The sequence below is a fragment of the Polypterus senegalus genome, chromosome 1 (genome assembly GCF_016835505.1).
Source record: "Polypterus senegalus isolate Bchr_013 chromosome 1, ASM1683550v1, whole genome shotgun sequence".
Classification (NCBI taxonomy): Eukaryota; Metazoa; Chordata; class Cladistia; order Polypteriformes; family Polypteridae; genus Polypterus; species Polypterus senegalus.
The window spans coordinates 199,918,324-199,945,375 of record NC_053154.1 but is presented as its reverse complement, the minus strand read 5'-3'; the positions used below and the strand labels follow the sequence as shown (position 1 = coordinate 199,945,375).

Here is a 27,052-nt window from a genome sequence, read left to right as displayed (position 1 = left end):
TGAATTAAAATCTGACTGGGTCATTTTTTCTGATTTTAGTTACCTGCCTTTATGCCTCTACCTCCAAATCAACCACTTCTCAGCAATGGCCTTGCTGATTCAGCTTTACCTCCTGCTACGCTTAACCCACCATCAGCAACCACAAATGTAAGTGATGTATCCAGTGGTTACGCCCGTGTCAACAAGCAGAGGCCTGCAGCTGCACAAGCCGAACCCAGTAGCTCAGTGGAAGAGAAATACTCTGAACTGATGGTCCTCCACACATATGAGGACCCCTTTCTTCTCACAGGACGCCATGGCATGCCACGACAGACTTACTCAGAGCCAGATGACTCCATAGAGTTTTATGCTGTAGGAAGAAATTTGAGAACAGACACATCAGGTAATTTATTTTTTTTTCTCTTTGTCCAGTCTTGACTACAAAAGTGTGGATTCTTCCAAACACTTTACCAACCCTGGCAAGCGTCACTAAAGTTATGCATGTTCATGAATCGCAGAGGGTGACACAGTAGTGAATGTTGCCTCCTCCCTCTGCTAATGGCTTTGATATAGTCCTGCTTCACAAATTCCCACTGTTCCATCAATCATCTAATCCATCTTACTCTAATATTAGCTACTGTCACCTACCATGGACTGGTGCCTCTTCACAGCTGATTCCAGTACTGCTAGGACTGGTGCCAGGTCAATTAGATACTGTAATGAAAATGTGGCTTCAGAGGTTGATGGCTAACCTAGGGAGCTCTTCTTTAGCGCATCACTTCTATGGCATGTCTTTCTAGCTATTCAAAGCCTGTTTTTAACTTTAACGTGTTTTTCTAGTAACCGACAGTTTTGCCTTAGTGAGGAATTTATTAGTTAATATGCTCCTTTCGTGAGATTTTTTTTCCAAACCTGTCTTGCTAAGTGCTGTTTGAGGTTAGCCAGACCTTGCAGTGAAAAGATAAGACATTTAAAGAAATGAAACAGGCTATTCAGTCCATCAGGCTACCTTAAGTTAATGGGTATAATAAATTACCTCAACATCACAGTCAATCATTGTTATAAGCAGGGCCGGATTTTCCTATAGGCTAACTAGGCTTCAGCCTAGGGCCTCAAGATCAAGAGGGGCCTACATTCAAATTGTTAGCAATTTGAACAAACTTAAAAATGGGAGGTGAAAGGGCCTCATAAGTGGAATAGCCTAGGGCCTCTTTTCTTCTAAATCCGGCCCTGGTTATAAGCTGTTTGGGGGTCTTGATCTCGATAAAATAATGTGTTAAGTTTATTCAGATTTCAGGGAGAACATGCAGACTTTCCACAGGCGGCCACTAGGGTCTCTGCAGCTGTGAGGCAGCAGCATTAACCTCCACAGCACCATGCCACCCACCTACAAATAATAAGTAATCAGAAAAAAAATAACTTTTTTTCCAATTCTTTTGTACTTCAGTTGCCTTGCAGAATCGTAACATTTATTCTGAAGTACACATGATGCAGATTGGAAATGCACTTGTAAACCCCTTACAGAATGATGTCATTGGAGATGTGCAACATACTAGTAGAATGGAGAATCTGTCTTCATCATCATCAACTTTACTGTCAGCGCCTAATCTGCCAGTGCGACCCCAAGAAAGCTCATCAGCTCATGGACTAATGCCACAGGTAAATATGATTATACAGTACATCTCTATACAGATTAATAGTCATAAATAAGGAACTGCCAAAATGCTTAGGCCACCCAAGAAAGTTAGTTTTAAAGCCAGTTATCAGTAAAGTAAGTGCTTGTTTGCATATTAGATTAAACTCAAATAAAAATTGACACAATAAAAAGTAACAAGTAGCGATGTTTCGTGAGACGTCAAATCTTCGAAACGTTTTTCGAGTAATGAAACATTCCATGAAGCCTGTATCTGCGTGTGTGCGGTTTCGGACGTTCGACGTAATCACGTGTGACGACCGTCGTTGCATCACGTGACTGGTTTAGGGCGAGGCCTGCTGTGGGACGCGGGAAGGGGCGGAGGCAGAGCTCAGGTGGGCTCGAGAACGGAGCTAAGAGGAGTCTTATCTCTACTTCGTGGTTAGTGGGCGAGTCGGACTTAGCCGCCTATCCTGTCCTACCTGCTGATGCGGGTGCTTTATTCGATCTGACAAAAGCATTTCTTCGTTTTCCTCTCAAAAAAATCGGTTCAGAAAATGGCAGAATCGGCATTTGAAAACAGCTCTCGCTCATGCGTCAATTGGGTTATTAAATATTTTTTCGAGGCACATTTATGAATTAGTTTCTTTCAGGTGTCGTCTACTGAAATCTACATGTACTGTTAACTTGTCGCTACATCATTGAAGTTCTTGGGATTTGAACCAAGATAGCTTCTAACTATCCATTATCCAACCCGCTATAGCCTAACTACGGGGATCTGCTGGAGCCAATCCCAGCCAACACAGAGCGCACAGAGCTGGGCACGCACACCACACCAAGCACACATTAGGGACAATTTAGAATCGCCAAATTGCACGTCTTTGGACTGTGGGAGTACCCGGAGGAAACCCAAGCAGGCACAGGGAGAACATGTAAACTCCATACAGGGAGGACCCGGGAAGCGAACGCGGGTCTCCTAACTGCGAGGCAGCAGCGCTACCCACTAATGTTACTTTATTTCACACAGATTATGGTGCGTTGATGCGCAGTTTTCTGTATGTGAAGGTTTGGACTGTAATGCATGAACCTTTTAAAGATGCATTTCCAAATTATTACTTATTAATGTGGCAGTGGCCATGGTTAAGAAACCATACACGTTCTTGCGAGTAACGTAAAGGCATTGGACTGATTGTATTTCATCCGCGCCCCCTGTGCCCCGTCCGTCACCGCCGCAGAGAGTACCCCAGGCTCAAGTCCGGGCAAAACCCATTTTGAGCCCAAAGCGGGGTGGACAGACGTCGGCCCTCGATGTCTATAGCGGGTAGTCAGTATTATTAGACTTTGAAGGCCTTCCCATATACATTTGATCATTTATTAGTAAAGTGAATGTATTTACATTAATATTGTTATTATAAATACATGATGCAAATTAAAGGCCGGACCTACAAGGATTTTCATTTATTTATAATTTGGACAATGTTCAATTTCAAGGTCTGGTGAGAGGTGACAAATCAGTGCGTTTACATGCACACACATAATTGGGTGATGGAGAAAACCATTCGATTGAAACAGAAACTTGGTTTCTTAAAAACACGCACAAATAACCTTCCCTTGTTCTCCTTTGTTAAAGCACAAAAATGAGTTAAACGACATCACGGCCGCCGTGAATCAGAAAACACGTATGAAGAGCCTGTGATGATTTTTTTCAGTTTTACAAATATGTTTAGTCAAACTGACTTTTTATTTATAGTGCTGTTACCTGATTGGCCCACAACATACTCTTCTGTATAGCTGTGCGTTTGAGACCCTGCAAAGAACCCAGTAAGCGAAATTCTTGCCTTATTTCCAGTGCTGCTGCGATAATAATTTCTTCAATAAGATGTGCCTTAGGCTACTTATTACTTTTAAAGTATTCGGAGTACGTAACGCACGCAACTTTAAACGCGTTACTGAGTGCTCTCAACTCGAGTTTGTGTTGCCGAGTTTAGTACGTTGAGCTCATCAGTATAATTTTAGCATTGAGACAAATTATTTTAGCCAGGGTAAGGGATAATGTGAACATTTGCATTATAAAAGTTATGTTGTGGATGCTTCTATACGTGGCAGCTGAAATAGTATGTTAAGAAATTACATGCGCAGACTACAAAATCCTTAACTGTAACCCGCTTTGGTTTACATGGCCACATAATCGGATTACTCGAGGAGAAATCTACATCTGTTAACCCGTTTTTTCAATTTACAGGGCAATTTACAAACCAGGTTTCTGTGAATAATTGGTATAGCTATGACCGCATAGGAATTGCGGGCTGCAATAACACTCTGCGGATTATTGCTGCGCATGTAAACGCGCCATTTAAGTGAGTTTATAGTATTTTTGTCCGTTCCACAGGCTGCCAAGAGATGGCGTGGCGGAGTGCTTATATGAAACATCAAGAAATAAGCCCGTTTTCGAACCATGTCGCCAGGTTTGGTGTTTCATGAAGTTTAAACGTCACTAGTAAGAGTTTCTTGAATTTTGCAAAACATTATTGAGCTCTAGTGAGGTGCCTAAAACATCACAGCTTTGGTTCCCAAACCACTCCATAAGGCCCCCCTACCATTTCATGTATTTGTTAAAGTCTGCCAAAAGCACACCTCAGTCAAACAAATAAGGCAGCAAGTTGTCAAACAACGCATATTATTTATGTAGTTTTAATAACAAACAGGCGTATCGGACGGTAACCATAAATACTGTAGTGGTTTTTGGAGAGCTTTGGAAATGGCCAGTGGCCAGCAGGTGGGGCTCTGCTCATTGGTCATTAAATAATGTGTACCCCTTGTCTATTTCAGCTTCCACCACGGGGTATTCAGACAGAGATGAATCTTCAATTTCGACCGCCACTCCCTCATCCTTGGCGTACTGAAACACGGCCTCAGCAGACAGAAAATTCTATATATGAACAAATCAGAGACAGACCACCCAGACCTCCTCTACCACCTCTTAATAAGAGGCCTTGACCAGTTTCGGCCCTGCTGGACAACACCACATCCACTGGAAATCAATGACTTTGTGTGCAGCACTTTCATAGATGGCAGTTTAGAAAGGAAGAAGCACTTTTAATTCACCAAGATCTGTTATGTATTGCAAAGTGTGAGAATCAATTATTAAGTGGTGTTGATAACGGCAAACTGCTGTGTGTGACAAAATCTGAAGTAAGCCTATCAGAGATGGAGATCAGGACTGAACCACTGTATGGTGCTGGTAATGTGAAAGGACTTAAAAGACACAAGCTAGTCCGGCAGAGTAACAGCAAATAAGCAGTTCTCAGTGTTTGGGTTTGACTTATATTAGTTGCCTATGCTGTATGTAGATGCAAAATCATATAAAATAGATATGTTCATATTAATCTCATATCAATATTGAAGTCTTTATTGTTGAGGTTTGGACTATTATTATTTTAAAAGTGCTATAAGAGGTATTACAATATTTTACTTTTAAACTCTTTGAACATTAAACTATGAATTAAGTGTGTATTACTAACTAGCCTCAGTGACCTCTTTGTCATTAACATAAATAGCCTTCTTATCCAACAGCCAATCATGTGGCCATATGGTCAAAACATTTAGTTGTCGCTGGACTAAACTTTAAAATGGACAAGACGCAAGACTGTTGGTGTCAGAAGTGGTGGCCACAGAATCTCAAAAACAGCTGCCCTCCTAGTACACACCAAATGATGTGTGAAAGAAAACAGAAAACTGGTAGTGAGCATTTCAATGGGCAAAAACACAGAGGTCAGAAGAGAATAACTTGGCTCATTTAAAGCTAAAGGAAAGGCCACAAATGCTCATATAACATCGCTTTACGGTGGTGGTGTGAAGAAGGCCATCTGTGAACACGTCAGACGCCTCATGTAAAACACTGTGCATGGAATTCACACAAAAACATGGCGTATGGACAAAAGTAGAAATGTGCGTACACACAAAAAATCATGCATAAGCCAACTTCCATGCACTTCCACTCCATCAATCCCGGTTGGTGTGAAAAATAACATGTGCACGTGCCTCCTGTCCCAGCATGACTCCTCCAAGAATTACACCCCTTTGAATATGCAAATCAGTACGAGCAGCACCTTATGTTCAGCTTTTTGTGAAAAGACAGTGACGAAAGTACGGAGTGTACAGCTAATGCATAGTGGAGGTCCTACCCAGTGAAGTGGAGGCAAGAAAAAGCATACTTTTTGGTGCATTAGGCAGTGGTATCAGCAACAAAAGGGAACTGATGGAGCGGCACTCAAAAGTTCAAGTTCAGAAAGTCACACAATGCCTGAAACAAAAGAAGTGGTCAGATGTCAAAGGCGAGTTGTAGCTCACCATCAGTGTTATATGGAAGCGTATCAGGGAGCAGAGAAAATTAAAAAAATAAATAAATAAAAATTAGGGACACTGAAGAAAAGTCGAAATGTAGACTTCTTGTCTAAATCTTGTAGTTTATTTTGTCACTAAAGTAGAATGTCGTAAACTTCATCTTGATATTGATGTCCAATTTACTAGAGTTTCTCAAATCTCATTGTTACTAAAAGTAGCATGGTAAATGCTTCATATTCTATGTGTTCTTTGTGTGTGAATCACTACATGCTACTTAAATGGGTTTTTATTTCATAGACAAGAGTGAGCATGCAGTGCTCACCACAAAGAATACATTATATTCATGATATCACAGCTCTCTGAACATTTTAGAATAGTAAGATGTATACTTGATATTTTCATGATGAAAATAAAGCATGTATTAAACCTGTGGGGGCACAGTGGTAGCAATGAGCTGGCACCCCATCCAGAGATTGTTCCTGCCTCCCACAAGATGCTTGTAGGGACATGCACGACCCTGAATGGAATAATTTAATGCAGCAGTAAAGTCTCTGTCAAACATACAAACCCCCAATTCCTGTCCCTGTTTTATTTCTCCATGTAACCAATTGCCACACAATGAGCTCTGTAATAAATGTAAAACAAGTGGTAAGCTTAGAATCCTGGTTTTTCAAAACTTATGGAACATTGAAAAATCTTCATTATACAAGTTTAATTATTCCATCCATCCAGGGTCATGCCAGTCCCAGAAAGCATCAAGGGCGAGGCAGGCACAATCCCTTGATGGGGCGCCAGGTCATCGCTACTGCTGCGTCACCACACTCACGTAATTATTAACATTATACATTATTTAACGATTTATTTGTAAAATGTAATATGTATGCCTGAATGGATTTCATCATACAAATATCAAGTATACATCCCAGTATTCTAACAACATACAGCTTCAAGAGAATAGCTCTTGGAAATCTAAATCAACTTTGAAGTCAGTCACCATCATCTGTAAAGACATGCTCTCTTTTAATGAATTGTACTCAATTCCTTTATTGTCATTGTATGGTATGAGATTCAATATGAAAATCCTTCATAAATTTATTTTCTTGTAAAATAAAAAAAAAATATAAAATAAAAATATTAAAGCACAAGTACAATAAACATACTGTACATACAGTGCAGATACTACAAATGGCTCAGGTTGTGCACATTTACAGTGAGGTCATTGGAAACTTGATGCACTGATTGTGTGCGTTTATAGTTCTTGGGACAAAACTGTTTAACCTTAAGGTCCATATAGGAAGGGTTGGAGAAGTTCAAATAGACTGCGGCATGACTTAATGGAAACCATGTAGAGCTGGTGGCTTTCCTTAGGCAGCAAGTGCTCTACATGTCCTCCAGGGATGGAAGCTGCTATCCCAATAATCCTCAGTACTCGACACAGCATTCTGTATCAGCTTCTGTGCAGCTATGATACCAGACACAAAGAATGGGTTAAAATACTCCGAGTAGTGCACTGAGAATAACAATGCAAAAGCAGATATGGCATTTGGAATAGTTTGGTCAATCAGTGTCCCGTTATATGGTTACAGAAGGATTACAATCAAATGAATTAATTTTGTAAATGATGTGATTCATTTTGGTGTATTTGATAAAACCCTTGTCACTGATGCAATTTTGGAGAGAAAAAAAAAAAAAAGGGGGAGACCACACAGACAATAGCACTGCTCTGCCCCTAGGTGCCACCAGTTTGCAGAACGGAGCAGAAACGCGCACACACAATGGGGAAGGTTACCAGGAGAATGTGCATGGCTTTACGTCAAGTTTATTTTTTATACATCACAATGTGAGCTTGGAAAGAGGCATACACAACATTCTTGTACGTACGCACTGTTTATATACGAGGCTACAGTAACACAAAACCATTATGAGCTCAAATCGTTTTGGGTAAAAACATTAAAATGAGGCTATACTGGGCAAATTACCAAATCAGAATTTGGTGTAAAGAGCATGAATCCACAGATTCACCCTGCTTTGCATTAACAGTTCACACACTTGATTGCAGTATTAAAAAATGTGGAGAATAATTCAAATATCACCTCAAGCCGAACAGGACTATGGCTCCAGTTTACTCCTGTAGCGTGCACAACTGCCAGATCCTAATTAAAAACACCATCTTTGTGATGAGGTGGAACAAGAAGTTTGTAGCATGAACGGTTAAAAAAAAAAAAAAACCCTTCAAGCTATTAAGAATGAAACAAAAAAACTCCTCAAGAAGCACTTCCAGCTCCTTGTTGAATCCGTAACCCATGGACTTCAGGCTATTCTCAAAGTTAAAAGGGATCCTACTCAAAACTAAATAGGTATACGTAATAACCTGTCAGAAGGGTGTAATCTAAACTACAAAACAGTTGTAACCATAGACAGCAGTTACTATTGGAAATACTATGTGCCCACTAACAAAACCCTTTCACTTATTCCTTTTGACTTTCTTCAGCAAACCCTGCGGCAGCACTGAGCAAACTCAACATACTGCAGCAGTGGCAGATTTGCAGTTCAACCATTGTGATGCTCACTGTTTTTTCCTACACCAGATTATTTTTAGAGGAATTTTTATAAAAGTACTACAGATTTGACATTTTGTTAATCACATCATATCAGACTACTAAGCATTGGACTTCTGATAAGTGGACTCCAAAGTGAACAATAAAGTTATCAGTGCCTGTTATACACCACAGTGTTCATTCATTCATTATTCAGAGTGCCGCTTTTTAGATAAATAACCTGACCAACAATGGTGTCAAAAAGCTTACAAATCTGAGCCAGTACTCCAAAAACCCCCAATTTACTCCAGCCTCCTCCTCACCAGTTCTATGTTACTGTTACTGTTTGTATTATTTGATTGTGTTCATTGGTTATACTATATAAACATATGCAGCACTTGGGACTACATGGGAAGCATATTTTATAAAAGGCTGTTTACAGTATCCTACAGCCCTCCACTTTCAGTTCTACAGTGTAAACCTTCAAGTCTCAGTGGTTCCTCATACAAACACTGCGATTCCTACTCTACAAATGACCTTCAATGCATATCTCATTTTATTCTAATGATTCAAGCATGTTAAAGATGAAATTTGAATTACACCAGACATTCTCATTTAATAGCTATGACACTTGGTTTTTTCCCCCCTAACATTTCATACTTGCCTTTTTAACATTCAGTACACAATTTAAACTATGGGTTTGTTACGCCCTTACAAACCAAAACAGAAAAAGCCTATCAAAATCAGGACTGATTGTGAGCAAATTTTACACCAGGCAGGCAACAGATTTAAAAACACCACCACACCACCAAGGTGAAAATGTACCAAATCTTTTTGACAAATCTGCAGAAAAGAAAGGGTGGCCAAACTACCAACCAAAGCTTACCAGTATATAAAGAACATGTTTCAGATGACAGAACAGACTAACATTAGGCTCACTGAAGACATATCATGGAGAGTTTTGGAGACATTGTTTTTTATTAGAAAAACCTCTTAACATGTACAACAAGTACAGTTCAATACTTTGAAATTCACTGTAAAGTAAATGACCTGCACAGCACAATCGCACTCCCTCTCCCTTCATACAAAGTGATTTATTACTCCAGTGTCCCGTGTATAATTTGTTTGTAGTAGTAGTGGGAAAAGCTGAGTTTTCTGTAGCGAATAAAACTGTGAGCTTTTCAAACTCATTAAAAACTTAACATTTTAAACGTTTCTACAGTTATTCTTTATGCTTGAAGAGCACCCATCACTGTACCAAGAAGTACTCTGGTAATGACAACCTAAATAAACATTTATAACATCTTCAGGGATCACCTTCTGAAAAACTGTTTAGAATTTTTCCCCTTAATGAAAGTAAACATGAAAACACAGAAATCAATGTGTAGATTTATGGATTTTAAGTTCTTTTCCCCTGGAATGACAGATGTCGTGTTGTGATGTTTCCTAATGCAAACAGCAGAAGATCTGTTGTGGTAGCAACACTTATGCAGGTGTTCTAGAGTCTAAGCTGCTGCTGCTTCAGTGCTTAGGTGACACTTCATGTGGCATGAATTTAAATTACAAAATGCAATGCTTTGTATTTTCTCATTTTCAATTTTTTAGTTTCAATTTAAACAAACCTGTATCAAACTTCCTGAAGCATTACACTTTTAGACACTGAGTGGGCTGATGCTGGATCATTTGCAAAGAGTCTCTAAAAATTCTTTTAGTTTTTCTTGGGTTTACGAGTGTCGTATTTTCTTTTGCTGGAGTACCAGAGAAGGAGTGGAATCCCAATTGAAGGCAGAGTCATGACTCCAAAAGCAGTCCAATCAAGCTGAAGGAAAAAAAAAAAAAGAGACACATAATTAAGACTGAAAGTCAATGACTGCACTGTAAACGACAGAATTGCATCTGTCAAATTCTGCATTGCAAAGCATAACTTGACAGCTCATCAGTACTTTTTTCAGAGGAGTTGAAATACTTGTACTAAATTTTTTTTTTTTTTAGAGAACTCACTGGACTGTTTCCCCTCAAGATACAAAGATGTAGCTATTTTAATTCTGTTTTAAATAACTTTAGTGGAGTATGCAATTTCTAACAAGTGAATCAGACTATTCAACAGAAATCCAACAAAAGGTGTACCCATTATTATTACTACATTAACCCAACACAATAGTAACACTGGTGCAATTTTAAGATATCTTTACTCAATACTGAAGGTTAAAGAAATATACTGTAGTTGCATACACTGAAATCACTAACTGAGCAGGCATTAAGACTTCATTCTACATCTCGAACTAATCTTACAACAGGTTGGAGGTTCTGCTTAACCAGAGAACTGTGGTGTCCCAGTTCCTACGACCAGATGTTAGAAAAGAGGCAAACAGTTACATTCAGCTTGCCATATTATATTAGGCCAAAGAACACCACACACTGCTATAAACAGCATTGTACAGTCTAGCAGTGTCTCATCCTCTGAAAAATAAGATAAATGAGTAGCAGCATGCAAAATGGTTGCATCAAGGGATAAGGTAGTTCAGTTATTGAAACATTTGAACAATGGATGATAAAATATTTTTGACTTAAAGTTTACAAACAAGCTTTCAAATATAGAACAGATAAGAAAAGAAATGCATTTCCTTTTTATCAGTTGCTTTCTATTCAAGAACTACACAGTGTTTTAGTGCATGCATAACCTTATACTGTCTTGCATAAAAGTTTATATCCGTGACAATTATATTAAGGAGTTTGTTCATAAATAATTTGCAAAATTCTTTGCTTAATCATCATATAACTGATAATTGACATCACAACTGCCTATAAAACACGAGTGCTAGCTAAAGAAATATCACATAGTAAAAACAACGACAGGTGCTGTCCCAGCCACCACCCCAACCCTCAGTCATTACCTGCACATGTACTGCAAACTCTGAGAAGTTGTCCTTTTACAAATACCTTCTGCCAAAGCTATTTTCTTAAGCCCACAATTAAAGAAAAAATTCTTGAAGGGAGTTTAGTTTCAATAGCAAAGTTGCATGGTAATCCACTTATTTATCCATTATCAAACTCATTTATTATAGTGCAAGTAAGAAAATGGTCCTTGGACATGGCACTGGCAAGTTTAGTAAACACAAAAACTTTGTAAGAACAAGCATCTCTGGCACCATAGCTATTAGAGAACTGGTAGACAAGTTAATCCACTTTTTGTTGACTTAGTGGGTCTCAGAAGATGATATTCCAAATGCAGATTTAAAAATAGGAATGTTAGTATTTTTGCTCGTCATCCAACTATGTCAAACTGTATACACAAGGATTCCAATGTCAGTCCATAATTCATGTTCATTAAACATATACTCGATCCTTACAGTTAAATTCTGAATAAAAACTTATCTACTTGAAGTTCTCCAACCTATTTTTTTTTTCTATGAAGGCATCTACTAGAGCATTCTCACAGGTTGTGAACTGAAGGCCGTCCTAATGCTACCACCACTTGCGGTGGAAGGTTTTCTACAATTGTCATACTTTTCAGCTGGTGAATATCTCAGAGTTCAGGTGCTGTGCTGTTCTTTTTCTATATAAATGCTTTTTGCTTGATAACTGAGTTGATGAAATGGCTTTATTGCTGATATTTTTGGTTTTTGAAGGTAAAATGTTGCTTAGTGAAGTGATTAACACCACAGATACACATCTACAGCGTTGACTTCTACAGTAATAGGATACATTTATTTTTTCCCCTTTTGTACTCAAATATATAAAAGCAGTGGAATGATGTGCATTTTATATGTTACCTGCATACACTATATAAACTATGAAATGACACAGGCGTGCACTAAATTAAAAAAACAAAAACCTGGAGCCGTCTTTGCTGCAAAAAATTGTGACAATCACAAAACAATTTAATTACAACAACACTATTTTACGTAATCAGAAAATCTTATTTTAAATTTATAAAGTTAGGCCATGTGTCTCTAATGCACTCATATACTAAAAGGCCCCAGATAGTCCTGGGATGTAGGAAATTTTTCAGTGCATTTAAAAGCTCCCAAAGCACAATAAAATGACTTATAAAAAATATAACTGGGGCACTGTATTGAGACAAGAGGTTAGTGACAACTAAGAGAGAACATGTGGCAACACTGACTACATTCTGGTCCTTCATGATGAAGTGAAATGTAACTGCACACCAGGCCAACTTCCTGGGTGCATAACACCTGGGCTCTCTGGGATAGTGTCTAAATCAATGGCTCTCAACCTGTGGTTTGTGCACCACCACAGATAAATGGGTAACCACTACGTGGATCATGAGGTAGCAGTGGCTGAGAGAATAAAAGGGAAGCCGTGTCAGGTACCATTACATGTCAAAAAAACACTTCCAGGGTTTGCATTCAGCACAGGATTTTCTGTTGACTTCAGCTGCATCTGTGGGGGACAGGACAGCAGGCTATGTGCCTGCAGCCGACTGATACATTTACAAAACAAAGGCGATATCAGTGAGAATAAAATTAAGGGGGCTCGGCATTACAAATATTTTCGCAGGTCTCAGATATTCTAGTGTTAAAATTCCAGCATAGTTTAACTTAATAAAACAGCAGAATCCTGCTATGCTTCAAAGGGAAAACGGCTTTCATTATTGCCTCTTTTATGCTATTATCGAATTAGAAATAAAAATATACAACTATTGTATGCTTAGAAAGGGTAATGCAATGAACAATCAACTGTCAGTTGAGTGAATTTAGCAAAAGGTGAGATCATTCGCTTTTTAATACAGCCACGCTAAAGGAATGGTTTTGTAATTAACTTATCTTATTATGAACATTGCTACACTTTTTCATCCAACCACCCTTTTTCAGTCTGGTGTACTCAGCCCTGGGTCACTGGGAGTTGATACCTATCCCAGCTGCAGGGGGAACAAGACAGGACCCAGACTTGAATAGGGTGTCAACGTCATACACATTTGCCTATATATCACTACAAAAATAAAATATTTAGGTAATGTTTCAAACCTTCCACATTAACCAGACATTTGTTAATATTGTGGAGCATAAGGCAATTCTCACAGGGTTCCCCAATTTCGGTCCTGGAGGGCCCTAGTGGCTGCAGTTTTTCATTCTAATCCTTTTCTTAATTAGAGACCTGTTTTTGCTCCTAATTAACTTCTTCTGAATTAATTTTATTTGACTTGCTCTTGAAGACTTAGACCCCTTAATTGTTTCTTTTTCCTTAATTAGCAGCCAGACAATGATACAAAATGCTCCAAAACATATGTTGATCATACAATTTCTCAAAATAAAGAAAGGTGAAGGTCTCAGGTGAATGTTGATTTGATCAGGTCCCTAAAACATTTCAACACTGCTCTTAGAAAAGAGAAAATCAACAATTTCATAAATGTATGCTACTGCACAATGACAGCAGCAACAAACCATGTAATTAAAGAACAGGTTTAATTAACAATGAAAATCTGCACCTAATTAAGCAATTGGCTGAAGTTTCAGACAATGACTTCAAGTCTTATGTTGGTTCGCTCACTTCATATTTCATTTCTATTTGGGTGCCATTTAAGGAAAGAAATTAAGCAATTCAAAAGAATGATGAAGAAAATCAGGGGAGGAAATATTAAAATAAGTCAATTAAAATTAACTCAAAGTTGATTAGGAGCAAAAACAGTGCACTAATTAAGGGCTAGAATGAAAGCCACTGGGACCCTCAGATCTGTGGACCCCTGCTCTACAACAACACAACATTCATAATGTTAACAGAGGTGCATATTTTCAGACATGTGCAAAATTATATATCTCACCCTCCACAATTATTGGCACCCCTGGTTAAGATATGTTCTTAAGATTATAATAAATTCTTTTTTTTCCCCAAAAAATATAGGCTAACAACACAAAAAACAGAAAAATCCAACCTTTAATGGAAGTACATTTATTCATTGGGAAAAAAATCCCACATTAAGAAATACATTTTTTAGATGAAATTGTGTGCCACAATTATTGGCACCCCTGCTCTTAATATTTCATACAACTCCCTTTTGCCAACAAGACAGCAATTAATCTTCTCATATATTTAACAAGGTTGGAGAATACAGAGACAGGGACTTTTGACCATTCCTCTTTGCACAATCTTTCTAGATCGTCCAGAGTCCTGGGTCCTCTCTTATGTACTCTCCTCTTCACGTTGTCAATGGGGTTGAGGTCTCGGGACTGAGATGGCCATGGAAGGGGTTTGATTTTATGTCCGCCAAGCCATTTTTGTGTAGATGTTGCCATAAGTTTAGGGTCATTATCCTGTTGGAAGACCCAATAACAACCCATCTTAAGCATTCTGGCAGAGGCCACCAGAATTTGATTTAAAATCTCCTGGTATTTTAAGGAGTTCATGATGCCATGCACCCTAACAAGGTTCACAGGACTTTTGGAAGAGAAACAGCCCCACGGCATCATAGATCCTCCACCATACTTTACAATGGGCATGAGGTGCTTTTCCGCATACTCATTCTTGGATTCACACCAGACCCACTTAGAATGTTTATTGCCAAAAAGCTAAATATTAGTATCATCTGACCAAAGCTCACAGTCCCAGCTGAAGCCCCAGTACCGCTTAGTAAACTCCAGACGTTTACTTTTGTGATTGTAGGTGAGAAAAGGCTTTTTCCTTGCATGTCTCCCAAACAGCGTCTTACGGTTGTCATGTAGAATTTGTGACCACCAAGATACCACTCTTTGGTGCAGTTCTCTAACAGGACTCTGTGTCATGTCATATTTATACCCCAGGGACACGGGGAGTCATTAATTACTAATTAAAAAGTTCCAATTTACTCTGATCAACTTTAAAAACTAAACTAGAAATTACATTCATTTTATAGGAATTGTTAGGGGTGCCAATAATTGTGGCACACATGATTTCGTCTAAAAATGTATTTCTTAATGTGGGATTTTTTTTCCGCAATGAATAAATGTACTTCAATTAAAGGTTGGATATTTCTCTTTTTTGTGTTGTAAGCCTATATTTATTGGAATCCTAAGAACATATCTTAACTGGGAGTGCAAATAATTGTGGAGGGTGCTGCATATTATATAAACGAAAGGTTTTAATATAATAACTAAAATTTGACTAAAGCACATAAGACATATCTGAAGGGAACTGGAGTGAGGGGGATGTCTTCGCTAAATACAACTAAATAACTAGTACTCAATAGTCTGTCCAGTTCCATCATCAATTCTGCATTAATAGACAAAATCTGATTGCTAATGTGAGGAAGTTTGAAAAACACAAAAAAATGTTTTTTAAGAATGCTGAAATAAACTCGTCAGCTTAAAAGCATTAATATCACAAAGTTAGACTCAAATTTGTGATAAGTGTTCAGTGAATTGGAAAAATTAAAGCATCAGGAGTTTGAGACATTTGAAATTTGAATTATTTGACCTGACATTAAATATTACTCCCAAGGTATAAGGTCTGAATTTTTTTTATTGGTTTTAAACAATACTGATTTCTCAGGTAATTGATTCAAGCTGCAAGTGAATGCATTTTGTATGTGCATATAGTAAGATAATCTGGGTAGACCACAATGATCACATCATTCTTTATAAACCCACTTTGAAACTTCTTGCTACTTTGGGGGAACTGTATCCATCCATTTTCCAAACCTGCTAAAGCTGATGTCATATTAAGTGACTATATTGCCAACCTTCCAGCACAGTCATGCTTGCGACTTTTGTTTGACAGTCAAGAACATGCTACCTGATGGAAGTTGGTGCTTTATAGACAATTTAACAGGTAAGGCAAGTTCAGCCACAGTCTTGGCCCAGTTTTTCTTTTTTCACCAATTTGTTCTAATACTAAAAACACAAGACACCACAAAGAAAAGACTTTCTTCTGTTGGAAAGGTTAGAAAAAAAGCACATGCACCTTATTACTCAACGCTACATTCTATGCACTATACTTCCAGATGAGCATTCACGGTGTGTCAACTCTCACACACAGAACCTGCCCCATGGTTGAGAGCATGTGCCGATTACAGCCACACCAAAAGACAAAATCAAATCCGTTTCTCACACACTAGAGCCAAGTTAGCACCACCAGTTCAAACAAAATGCATGTCTTTGAGTTGTGGGAAGAAACTAGAATGCCCAAAGGAAACCCATATGGACATGGCGAGAACGTGGCCACTCAACGCATGGAGCACCCAGGACATGAACCTTACGTCTCCTTAGTGCGAGGTAGGAGCACTACCACTGTGCCAACATGCAGCCCAGGTAAATGCCTATTTTAATTTAAAGCATGAAAATTTAAAACTTTCTAGTTTTATTCCATATCAAACCACACTATTATTCATACATTAAATACTATTTTAAAAAGGTGTACATAAGAAATGTAGAAGACAAACCAAAACCTTGTGTAATATCTTGTTAAAACCCCCAAATACAATATTTTTTGTGGATAAAGAAAGACCAGCTTTATAAAAAAAAAAAAAAGACTTTGTCATTATGATCGGGAATATGCGACACTTGAATATAAAAGCACCACGAATATGCATCTGTATGCCGGCATTTTGCTTCACCACAACGAACCATTCATCAAACATCGAAGCACGCACATCGATCCCCGTAGGATCTGCATAGAGGCATTCTGTCACATGTAGATAGTAAACAGAGCCTCTTCCGACTTTTAGCACACTGCGCTCCCTGACTTTTTGATGGTACTGCAACTCGTGCACGCATCGTGTTAATTTCTGAGGACCTGCTCAGGGGACGTGTAAAATGAATGCTGGGAACGTATGGCAGCCATGATGGGGGCGCGTACGCGTTCTGAGCATGAAGTATAAACGGGCCCTAACTTTGGTGTCTTGGGGATTGGTGGGTTGGGACAAATAGCCATTACATCAAATTTAAGTTTAGCCAGCCAGAAAGTAAACATGTGGATTCCTAAAAACAATCTGATAAAATTATAATCAACAATGACTTTTTAACCCTCAGTGTAAGGAACATGTACAACACTGTACATGTCCAAGAAACGACAAAGGACTCTGTATAAGATTTTCTGCTCCATCCAGTGACATACAAAAGTCAAATGGGTCTGGAACAGTCTAGTCAACTCAAAGAATTCAGATATTTTTCACAATATCATTGTGTTAAAATTGGAAAGTCTTCTTTCATTTAGCAGTCTTACAAGAACTCTGTGGTATATATTTGTGAAAAAAAAAACTACATTTTTGAAAAGCTCTTTCTGTTAACACAATCCCTAAACAATTTCAATCTCTACTGGCATTAGTGCTGCATTTTTCATTTACTGTGCTTTAGAACTGTCCAGTTGGTTCCTCTGTACTTGGAATAACTGGCTCATAATCTGGCAGAACTGCAGAATACAGATATATATATTTACATTACGGTGCCAACGACATTTATTTTTTATAACACTAATGTAAAAAGATATATTTGTAAACTTACATAGTGAGGGGAGAAACGTCTGTCAAACTCTCTCTGGGCAAGAATTCCACCCTGGCCAGGGGCACTGGTATATCCCACCTATGATGGCAGAGGGGGGAAAAAAAATTAAGATGTTCAAGAAATATACAGATTCAAACATGAGAATTCAAGGAAAAAGGTTTGATAAATGTTAAATATAATCTTAAATGTAAATTGATACCAGGCAGAAATACAGTAAATCTGAAGCTCATAACTTTAGAATCACCTCTTATTTCTTTACAAATTAAAAAAAAAGACAAATTAGTGGAATATGTTCTCTCTTTAAAAATTGTAACTAAACAATGTACAGAATGGTGTATACATATTTCACAAAAATTAAGAAAATTCTAATTGAACTTTTACTGCTTTTGGGTAATCTAAATTAGTATTGAGAATCAAACTGCAACCCAAGTTCAGCACTATGATTTTAGTCAAAACACTACACTGCCCAATAAGGTGATCTGTGTACTAAGTTTAGATATTTACTCCTAGCATGGTCAGTCTGCAGTGCTCTGACTTACATAAACATCAACATGCCATGCAAGTGAGATATGCATAGTATTTCTCACAGAAAAGCCTTATAGATTAATATCAACCACACACACAAATGCATAGCTGCCACTGCCAGTTTATCAGGTACACCGATTTGATAGTATGTTTCACCTTAAGAAAATGAGTTGGTTTGGGTATTAATTCTACAAGGTGCTGCATGCATCATTCATGATTCTTGTATACTGTACAAATCTGAGAGGACTGCATTGCATAGTTGTTGCAGGTTACACGGCTACACTGGTCTTGCTACAAACATCCCCTTTTGTCTCAAGCCAAAGATGATTGATTGGAGATCAGAGGAGCATACTGGCTCCCAAAGCAATGAAAACTCACCGTCAAGTTACCATATCAGGGGCCTTATGTGTGACAGGAAAACATTCCTCACACTACCACTGTACTGTTGACACCAAACAAGATGGCACTATGAACTGTGGTTGCTTGAGCCAAATTGTGATAATTCTGACAGCAAGAGTAACTTGGATCTGTCAGAACAAGCAAACTTTTTAAAATTTCTTAACAGGCCAATTTTTGCCTTCTGTGGCCACTGTAGATGCAATTCCTTTTTCTGGTCTTCGGCTGTTGTAGCTAATTCGAGACAAACCCCAATAATGAGTGTAGTCTGAGATAACAGAAATTTGACTTATTGTGGTCTGTTTGCTACCCTCACAAATCTCCATTGACCTCTGGGATTCATAAGCTGTTTTAGTCCTGAGGATTGCCTATAACTAGATATTTTTATGCCATTCTCAGGAGACAGTTCGTTATGCACTAAGCAATGACAACAGCCGTTAAAGATATGTTAAAACCTAACAAACATAGCATAACTATCACATAATGCTACACCCAAAAAAAACATTGTAAATTAATGATATCTGTATCATAGAAAAAAAGGTTTCATTCATCAAGTTTTTACACCAACAAGACAGACATGTTAGGAACAACTTTCAAATTTCTTCGAGGGAAATAAACTTTTAAACTGTCAAGAGCACCCACATACATCAAGATCTTGAAAAACTTTAAAATTAAAGCTATTAAAATTTCAATGCCATTTCACATATTTGGGTGAAAAATAAGCAATGACTTATAGCAAATTGTATACAAGTGTCAATGTTTTTAGCAGTGAAATACTAAAACTTTTTAATATTAAGCTTTATCTTTTACATTCTTAAGTGCACTTTTAGAATTATTGTCCATCAATGTTTTTTTGCACTCCTTACACTATACACTTCAAAGAAAGCTGAGCAAGTGTCATCTATTCAAATCACTGTAAAAATATGAACTAAGCATTTTTGAGATCTGCATTTTTTAATCTGTAAAATTCCTACATTAACAGAATCACATATAAAGATAAAAACAGATTTTCTTACCACGACTTGACCACCCTCTTGTGCCAAGTAAGTGATAGTTGCAGAAGTAAAGTTAAAATAGCCAGCTTTAAGGGGTCTCAATACCACAGTATGTGAAACGTTGCTAGCTCTGTCAAAAAATGTTAAGGAACAGATGCCTTAAACTACAAGGAAGGAAGAAGAAAAAGAAAAAAAAAAAAAAAAAAGGACTGATGAACCGATCATTTATGGGAGAAAAAAAAAAAGTGCCAAATAACATTACAGTAATCCCTCGCTATATCGCGCTTCAACTTTCGCGGCTTCACTCTATCGCAGATTTTATATGTAAGCATATCTAAATATATAACGCAGATTTTTCGCTGCTTCGCAGGTTCTGCAGACAATGGGTCTTTTTACTTCCTGTACATGCTTCCTCAGTTGGCTTGCCCAGTTGATTTCATACAAGGGACGCTATTGGCTGATGGCTGAGAAGCTAACCAATCAGAGCACGCAGTTAAGTTCCTGTGTGCTGACTGACTAAGCGACAAAGTGCCAAATTCGATTCTGTGGCATTAACCAGGAAGTCTCGTCTCGCGCATCCAGCATCAATGTGTTTCGCTGTGTAAAGAGTTAACTTTTGTGTTTATCTTTGTGCATAGTCAAGCCCTTCATTATGGCTCCAAAACGATCTGCTCCTGCTACTGCTTCAGGGGCCGTGCCCAAGTGCCAACGGAAGATGTTAACGATTACTGAAAAGGTAAACATTTTGGATATGTTGAAGGAAGGGAAAAGCTACACCGCTGTAGGACGCCATTACGGCATCAATAAGGCTACGATTCTTTTTATTTAAAAAGTAGGAAAGGAATATAAATCTACGGCCGCAGAGTCCTTTTAACCAGTGTAGAAAACGAGTTGTAAGTGGATGTAATAAGGCAGTAGTCTGGATGGAATCTGCTTTAAGGATTTGTATTGAAGACTGCTGGAAGAAGAACAACGGCAGTGCTACAGTCGCCTGAAGAGGCTCCTTTAGAAGAGCTGTAACGCTCTCCTTTGTTGTGCAGTAAAACTAAACTCATCGTGTCATTGTTGGTGAGTAACCATAATTAATTTTCTACTTACAGTACTTAGTACATGTACGTACGTTTAGTGTTACTGTACACACATTTACTGTATACAATTTTTCTTACATTGTACGCATTTATTGCTGGTGGCCTGTCTATCGTAATGGCTGTAACATATGCGATATCGGAGACATTCTATCTTTAAAATAATATTTAGGTTTTACTGTATATAAACAGTGTGTTTACATACATAATTTCAATGAATCTTACCTAATATCTAAGAGAAAACAAAGGGATTATGCTGTACAACTGTGTGGGGTATATTTATAAACCCTGTGGGAGAGTTTTTAAGGGCTTAAAATATATAAAAATAATCATACAAACATATGGTTTCTACTTCACGGATTTTCACTTATCGCGGGGTTCAGGAATGCAACCCCTGCGATCGAGGAGGGATTACTGTATTCAATGTTTTACATCTTGTGGTAGCAACATTAGTGAATGTTTTTCCAGTCATACTACTCATTACTACCTTTACCTAATTGTTCAAAAAATGTTTCTGCAGTCATTCTTATATACACAGTGGAAAAGGTATTTAAAGCTCAAGGAATTAAAGGACATTTACATGTCATCCTATATACAACAAAAACAAAATTGTTATTTTAGATATCAAACAGCATAGACCAGCTATGAGTCAGTGTAATTCCTTTGCAAATTAAGCAGTTAACAGTCCAAAATAACTAAGTCTGCATAAAACTACTCTCTGCACATGAAGATAATTATACATAAATTCTACAAGACAACTTGACTAGAAAAGATTGTGAAACTCTGGTTTGTGACATTTGCAGTACAAAATGCAAGAAGCAACAGGCAAAGAACTTTAATTCAACATGACTACAAAATTCAATCTGAGCAGTTATTCAAAAATAAGCAAACAAGGATAAAAAATAGACCAATACACCTAGGCACAAATTACTAATTATAGGTCGATTTTATTTTAGGTTAATAAACTATTCAAGCATCGGCAATACCTCCTAATAGTTTTCGTATTACAGAGATAACCATTGTTATATCACATAGGACCATAACACTCCCCCAAGGTTTTTGGCGATACCCAAGCATTTTATTTGTTTCTTGGATTTTTAATAATTTCCGTTTTCTTCCAAATTAATCTAAAACTCACTACCAGAAATATATACAATGTCGATGGATTTTTATTTTACGCTAATTAAAGTATGTAATTCTCATACAAGATTAAAAAAGGTTTGTATGAACCACGTTGTTGTTGAATGTTAAAATGAAAATCTTTTATAAGCATTCAGGGCTATTGTTTTTAAGGAGTTGGGAACAGTTGTCAACGGTTGTTATTAATTTTAAACTACTTCAATCTTATAAAATGCTTTCCAATATAAGACAACATGAATTTATATGAATATGCGTAAGCAACACAGTTTACTAATGCAATTACAGCACAACAACATTGTAAAACATATCCTTAGAATATGCAATCAATTTTCGCCAAACACGTAACATGTTGCAAAACATGCCGCAGTGTGGAGGGAGCAAGTCTCTCTGTGGACAAAAAGGATTGAGAAAGGACCATGTCTAAAGTCCAGAGAAATATAATAGGCTAGGTTTACCTACCAAAACTAGAAAAGCTGTCATGTAGCCTTGTTATACTTAACACAGCTTACTTAACGCAGATTACAAAACTTTTTTCCATGGCTTGACAGTTGTCCCACATCACTTAGTTAATGTAAAATCCTCCTAGACTTGAAATTAATTTTATTAAAATTTGTTGGGGACTACTTCTAATATTAAAAAAACATCAGAACCGAACACAGAAGCAGAAGTGTTAAATGTACTGGATAATGTCCAATATTTTGGAAACCTTGACCAGGAAAGAAGACTGAACAAAACATTTTGGGGCTGAATAATTATCAGAGCCAATTACAATAGCCTTTTTATGATTGTTTGTTATACACAGTCTGTTGCCTGAACAGTTACAAATTTTTGACAATACAAGAATGAGGAGAACTTACAGCATCTTTAATATAAACAATATTTAGGATAACATATTCAAAGGTCATATTGTTGATATGATATTTTGAGTCTAGTACTTTACCTGGCAATGGACCTGCAGTGGACTACACAGCAGCACAGAAATTATATTTTTAAATCATCCCTTCACCATGTACTTTGACAAACAGATCAGTGCACATGTTATATGTTCTATGATTAGCCTACAAGGATGAGTGTTTGGCTTCAAAAGGGATGAGATTCTTGTAGCCCTATAAAGATACAGAGTTACATTTTTCTAGTAAGGCTCGAGTTTATTCATGGTCTTAAAAAGGTCATTGCTTCTATGTTATAATTCTTTACATTCACCTTAAAAGGAGCACTATCTCAAATTAACATCTTTTAGTGCATGTTACTTTCCCAAAGTACTGTAGTTAGCAGTGGTTATTTAGAAAAAAATGTAATCTCTTGGTTTCATGGAGAATTTGAATAGCAAAGACTGTAATTGAATAGGATCCAATGGTGACCAACACCGGATGATGGCAAACAATGTGGATAATGTCAAAAAAGGATAAAAAAAAAAAAATTCTCATGGAACTTGTCACATAATCGACATGTCTGTTATCCATTCATATGCATTTTTCACTAAAATAAAAATACAAAACAACTCAGCATATAATACAAACGGGAAAGGTACATTGCCATAATACTTTGCTTTTGTGCTAGAGACTGGATTGTTGATCAATGAATGAGAGGGAGAAGCAGATCTTCACATTCCAATAATACTGCACTTTTGAATTGCTTGTCCCATTTATATCGTGTCCTTCCCGGAAGTAGGTAGCAATCATATTTTATCCAAAAATGCATGTATTTTGCATGTTCTGAGCATATGAATGGATAAGGGAAATGCATAACTTGTGTCACATAATCCACAAGAACTTTAATTTTCTCCATGGACATTTTAAACATTGTTTGCTTTTGTCCAGCACTGTTGTCTTTATTAACATTTTTTTTCAACAAAAACATTGAATTAAAAAATCTTGGAGGTAAGTAACATAATAGATGGAATGATCCTTTAATCATATGTAAAAGGAGATCTGCTCTCTAATTGAGATCATATCCAAACAAAGCATATGAGGTTACCTCAATTGTTTAATAAGCCTAAGATCACAAACGAAATCGTTCAAAAGCTGGCATACACCAAACATTTTGTGGACATGAACCCCAAAAAAAAGAATACATAAAACCGACAAGCGCTTGCCTAGCCCTTAGCTATCAAATAACTGTACCACTTGTATGGCTTCCGCATTCACTGTTTCCCAATTCAACGCTGTGAACATCAAATAAGATATATTGACAAACAATACCTGCTCAAAGGAGAACTTCATGGTTTAAAATTAACAGGTATATTGTTAAAAGCAAAAAAAAAAATACTAAATATTTGTGAAACCCTATATATTTAATAATCATTAGGAAAGGATACGGTGCTATTCTGTCCCATTTTACATTGAGCATTCCGGAGACAATGCCAAAGTCCTCTGGTGGAAAAGAATCATCAGACAGCTCCACATCAAGAGCAGCACTGGTTGGAGACAAAATAAAGTGTGAGCTGTTAGCGAGACAACTGCAAAACAAAGTACAGAAAATCTCTCCCCAACAATCATTTTCAGCTAGCGCATGTCAGAAAAATTCGTTTTCATTATTGTCTATACAAGATCTCGCATATTTTCACAAATGATATTAAACCCCAATCAAGACCACCCAATCTATTCTAGTGTTCTGCCAATAAATTCCAAGGGACAAAACTTTGAAAAACAAAATGTACATACCTGGAGCCGACATTATAAATATTGTATTGCAGAGTAAGATCTCGTCCCTCTACTGCATATCGATTTAGTAGAGACTTGGACGCCAATAAACGAGCACCCTCCTCGCTCTGGGCAACAGCCAGCAGAGACAACGCAGCAATCACGAACACAACCCTCATCTGAAAGAAAGACGTTAAGGGAAAATGAACACATCACACATCGAGGGCACTGCGATTTCTTTAAGTAAGCAAATAAAACGTTTTAGGAACTGCTTAAAAATCCAGACTGCACGCAAGCGTCGAAATACTGACGTGCCCACATCAATCCAATGAATCTATCACTTATAAAAATATTTTTCTTCTACAATAAGTCGACGTCTCATTAAAACCATTAATGCCATCAGTAACATACACAAACAAAACAAGGTTTCAGCGATGACGATAAGTTATTAAGATTCCGGAAAAACGGAGTAATGTCTGCTATTAGTAGTGGTAGTAAATGCGCACGACAGTAAACCGACTTGTCGTTGCATTTTTACATACGTAAACACAGGTATTTGGTCGCAAAAAAACGGCATAACGCCGAGAATCACTATTTGGCAGCCTTTCATGAGTTTTGGGTGGTTTTGAAGATGTTCCACAATGAACGGACAGCCAATTGAAAAATCTTGAAGACCCACTCAGTCGACAGCCTACTTAGCACAATGCTTACGTGTACTTGCTTCGTTCTATCAAATGGTCACGTAAATCAACACAGCATTCCCTTTAGCACAAAAGGTCACATACTTATTTCTCACTATCATATATAATCGAATATATGTTTTCAAAAATGAAACTAGAGAGTACTGTTTCTTTCCTGTAACATTTCTTTTCACACTTACCTTGAGTCCGTCCCGGCGACACACAGTACTGAAAAGACTGCGCAAGAGCAAAAGTATAGGACACGACGACACTGAGAAAACCAATCACCGAGCGCATCTGAATTAGCGCACAGAATCTTGGGAATTGGAGTTTTTCAAATTCAAAATCAGCTTTATTAATTTTTTCAGTAAAGTTCTTCTCGTCACAATTTACTCATCCATTCCCGCATCACACAAAACGGTCGGAGACTGCGTTCTTTAAGCAATATAGGAGACATTTGTAGGACTTCCCAGCTATGAACATAGGCCAATATACATACAGGTATAGTTTATTGGTGATGACAAAATACTAATTTTTAGCATGCACATGGTGCTTGGTTCTGCTGACATTAATGGGTGAGATTGCTGTCTGGTACCACTGACTCTGCAGGAAAGTCTTACCTCTGTAGATTTAATGATGGATTTGGAGCTGTGTTAGGCCACATAGTCACAGGTGAACAAAGTTGTCAAAAGGACTTTACAAATCTCCCTGTGGAGTGCCAATGTTAAGGATCAATGTGGAGGATGGAATAAGCCAATCTGCACATGCTGAGGTCTGTTGGTTACTTACTTACTTACTTACTTACTTACTTACTGTCCTTTCATCCTCTTGCATATAGGGCAGCAACAAAGTTCATCCATAGCTGTCTGTCTTTCCCCATTGTTCCCAGTATGGCCCAAGTATAGTTCATAGCTTTCATCTCGTTCTCAAACCTTTCATCGCCAGGTTGTTCTTGGTCTCCCACATTTCCCATGTCCTTCTAGTGTCCAGTGGTATGCTGTTTTAGTGATGGTATCAGCATCTATTTTCATCACATGGCCCAACCACTTACAGCACTTCTTCGTTATAACAGTACTCATGTCCTCTTATGACATCGGAGGAGGAGGTCACAGAGATCTTTCTGGACCAGAAAAAGCCCAATATCTTCCTCAGGCTTTACAGTGTGGAATGTTGACAGCTTGGTTAGGTCATTTGTTGCCATGCACCAGCATTCTGACCTATACAGCAGTGTAGACAGGTCATAGCTCTTATACAGTTTAAGTTTGGTGTGGATACCATACTTGGAAGACTTCCGCACAATTTCCATGGTCATGAAGGCATTCCTTGCTTTTCCCAGTCTCCTCTTTATGTCCTCACCCCTCTCACCATCCTGGTGAATGACACTGTCTAGGCAGCTGAACTTCTCTATCCTGGGTAGATCAGCACCATATACTTTGATTGATGCAGGGAATTCCATGTTCAGTGTCATGATCATTGTTTTCTTTTGGCTCACTCTCATTACCACCTGACCTCCAAAGAGGCATAAGAATTCAGTTTTTTTCCTACATGTGTTGCTGTGTGTGGGACAGCAAGGTAAGATCATCTGCAAAGTCAACGTCTTCTAAGGTGGTGAAGGGAGTCCATCTGATACCCCTCTGTGTATCTTATGTTGTCTTTCTCATC

General features: G+C 37.8%; 2 protein-coding genes across 3 annotated transcripts in view; one reads left to right on the top strand and one right to left on the bottom strand.

The window, feature by feature from the left end:
* si:ch73-109i22.2 overlaps positions 1-5,132 on the top strand; it is a 57,185-nt gene extending 52,053 nt beyond the window's left edge. For both annotated transcript variants that reach the window (XM_039766973.1, XM_039766964.1), the window contains exons 7-9: positions 40-382; positions 1,427-1,638; positions 4,442-5,132. In XM_039766973.1, the coding sequence (XP_039622907.1) occupies positions 40-382; positions 1,427-1,638; positions 4,442-4,609 (723 nt within the window). In that variant the 3' untranslated portion in view covers positions 4,610-5,132. The remainder of the gene's footprint in view (positions 1-39; positions 383-1,426; positions 1,639-4,441) is intronic.
* Positions 5,133-9,447: 4,315 nt separating this feature from the next.
* On the bottom strand, positions 9,448-25,665 carry ssr2 (signal sequence receptor, beta). The gene is made up of 6 exons (XM_039766951.1): positions 25,591-25,665; positions 24,732-24,889; positions 24,386-24,484; positions 19,865-19,973; positions 17,928-18,005; positions 9,448-10,312 (listed from the first exon to the last, which is right to left on the bottom strand). Exons 2-6 carry the CDS (start codon positions 24,887-24,889, stop codon positions 10,202-10,204), a joined length of 555 nt encoding a protein of 184 aa, XP_039622885.1. The 5' UTR covers positions 25,591-25,665; the 3' UTR covers positions 9,448-10,201.
* Positions 25,666-27,052: the final 1,387 nt, after the last annotated feature.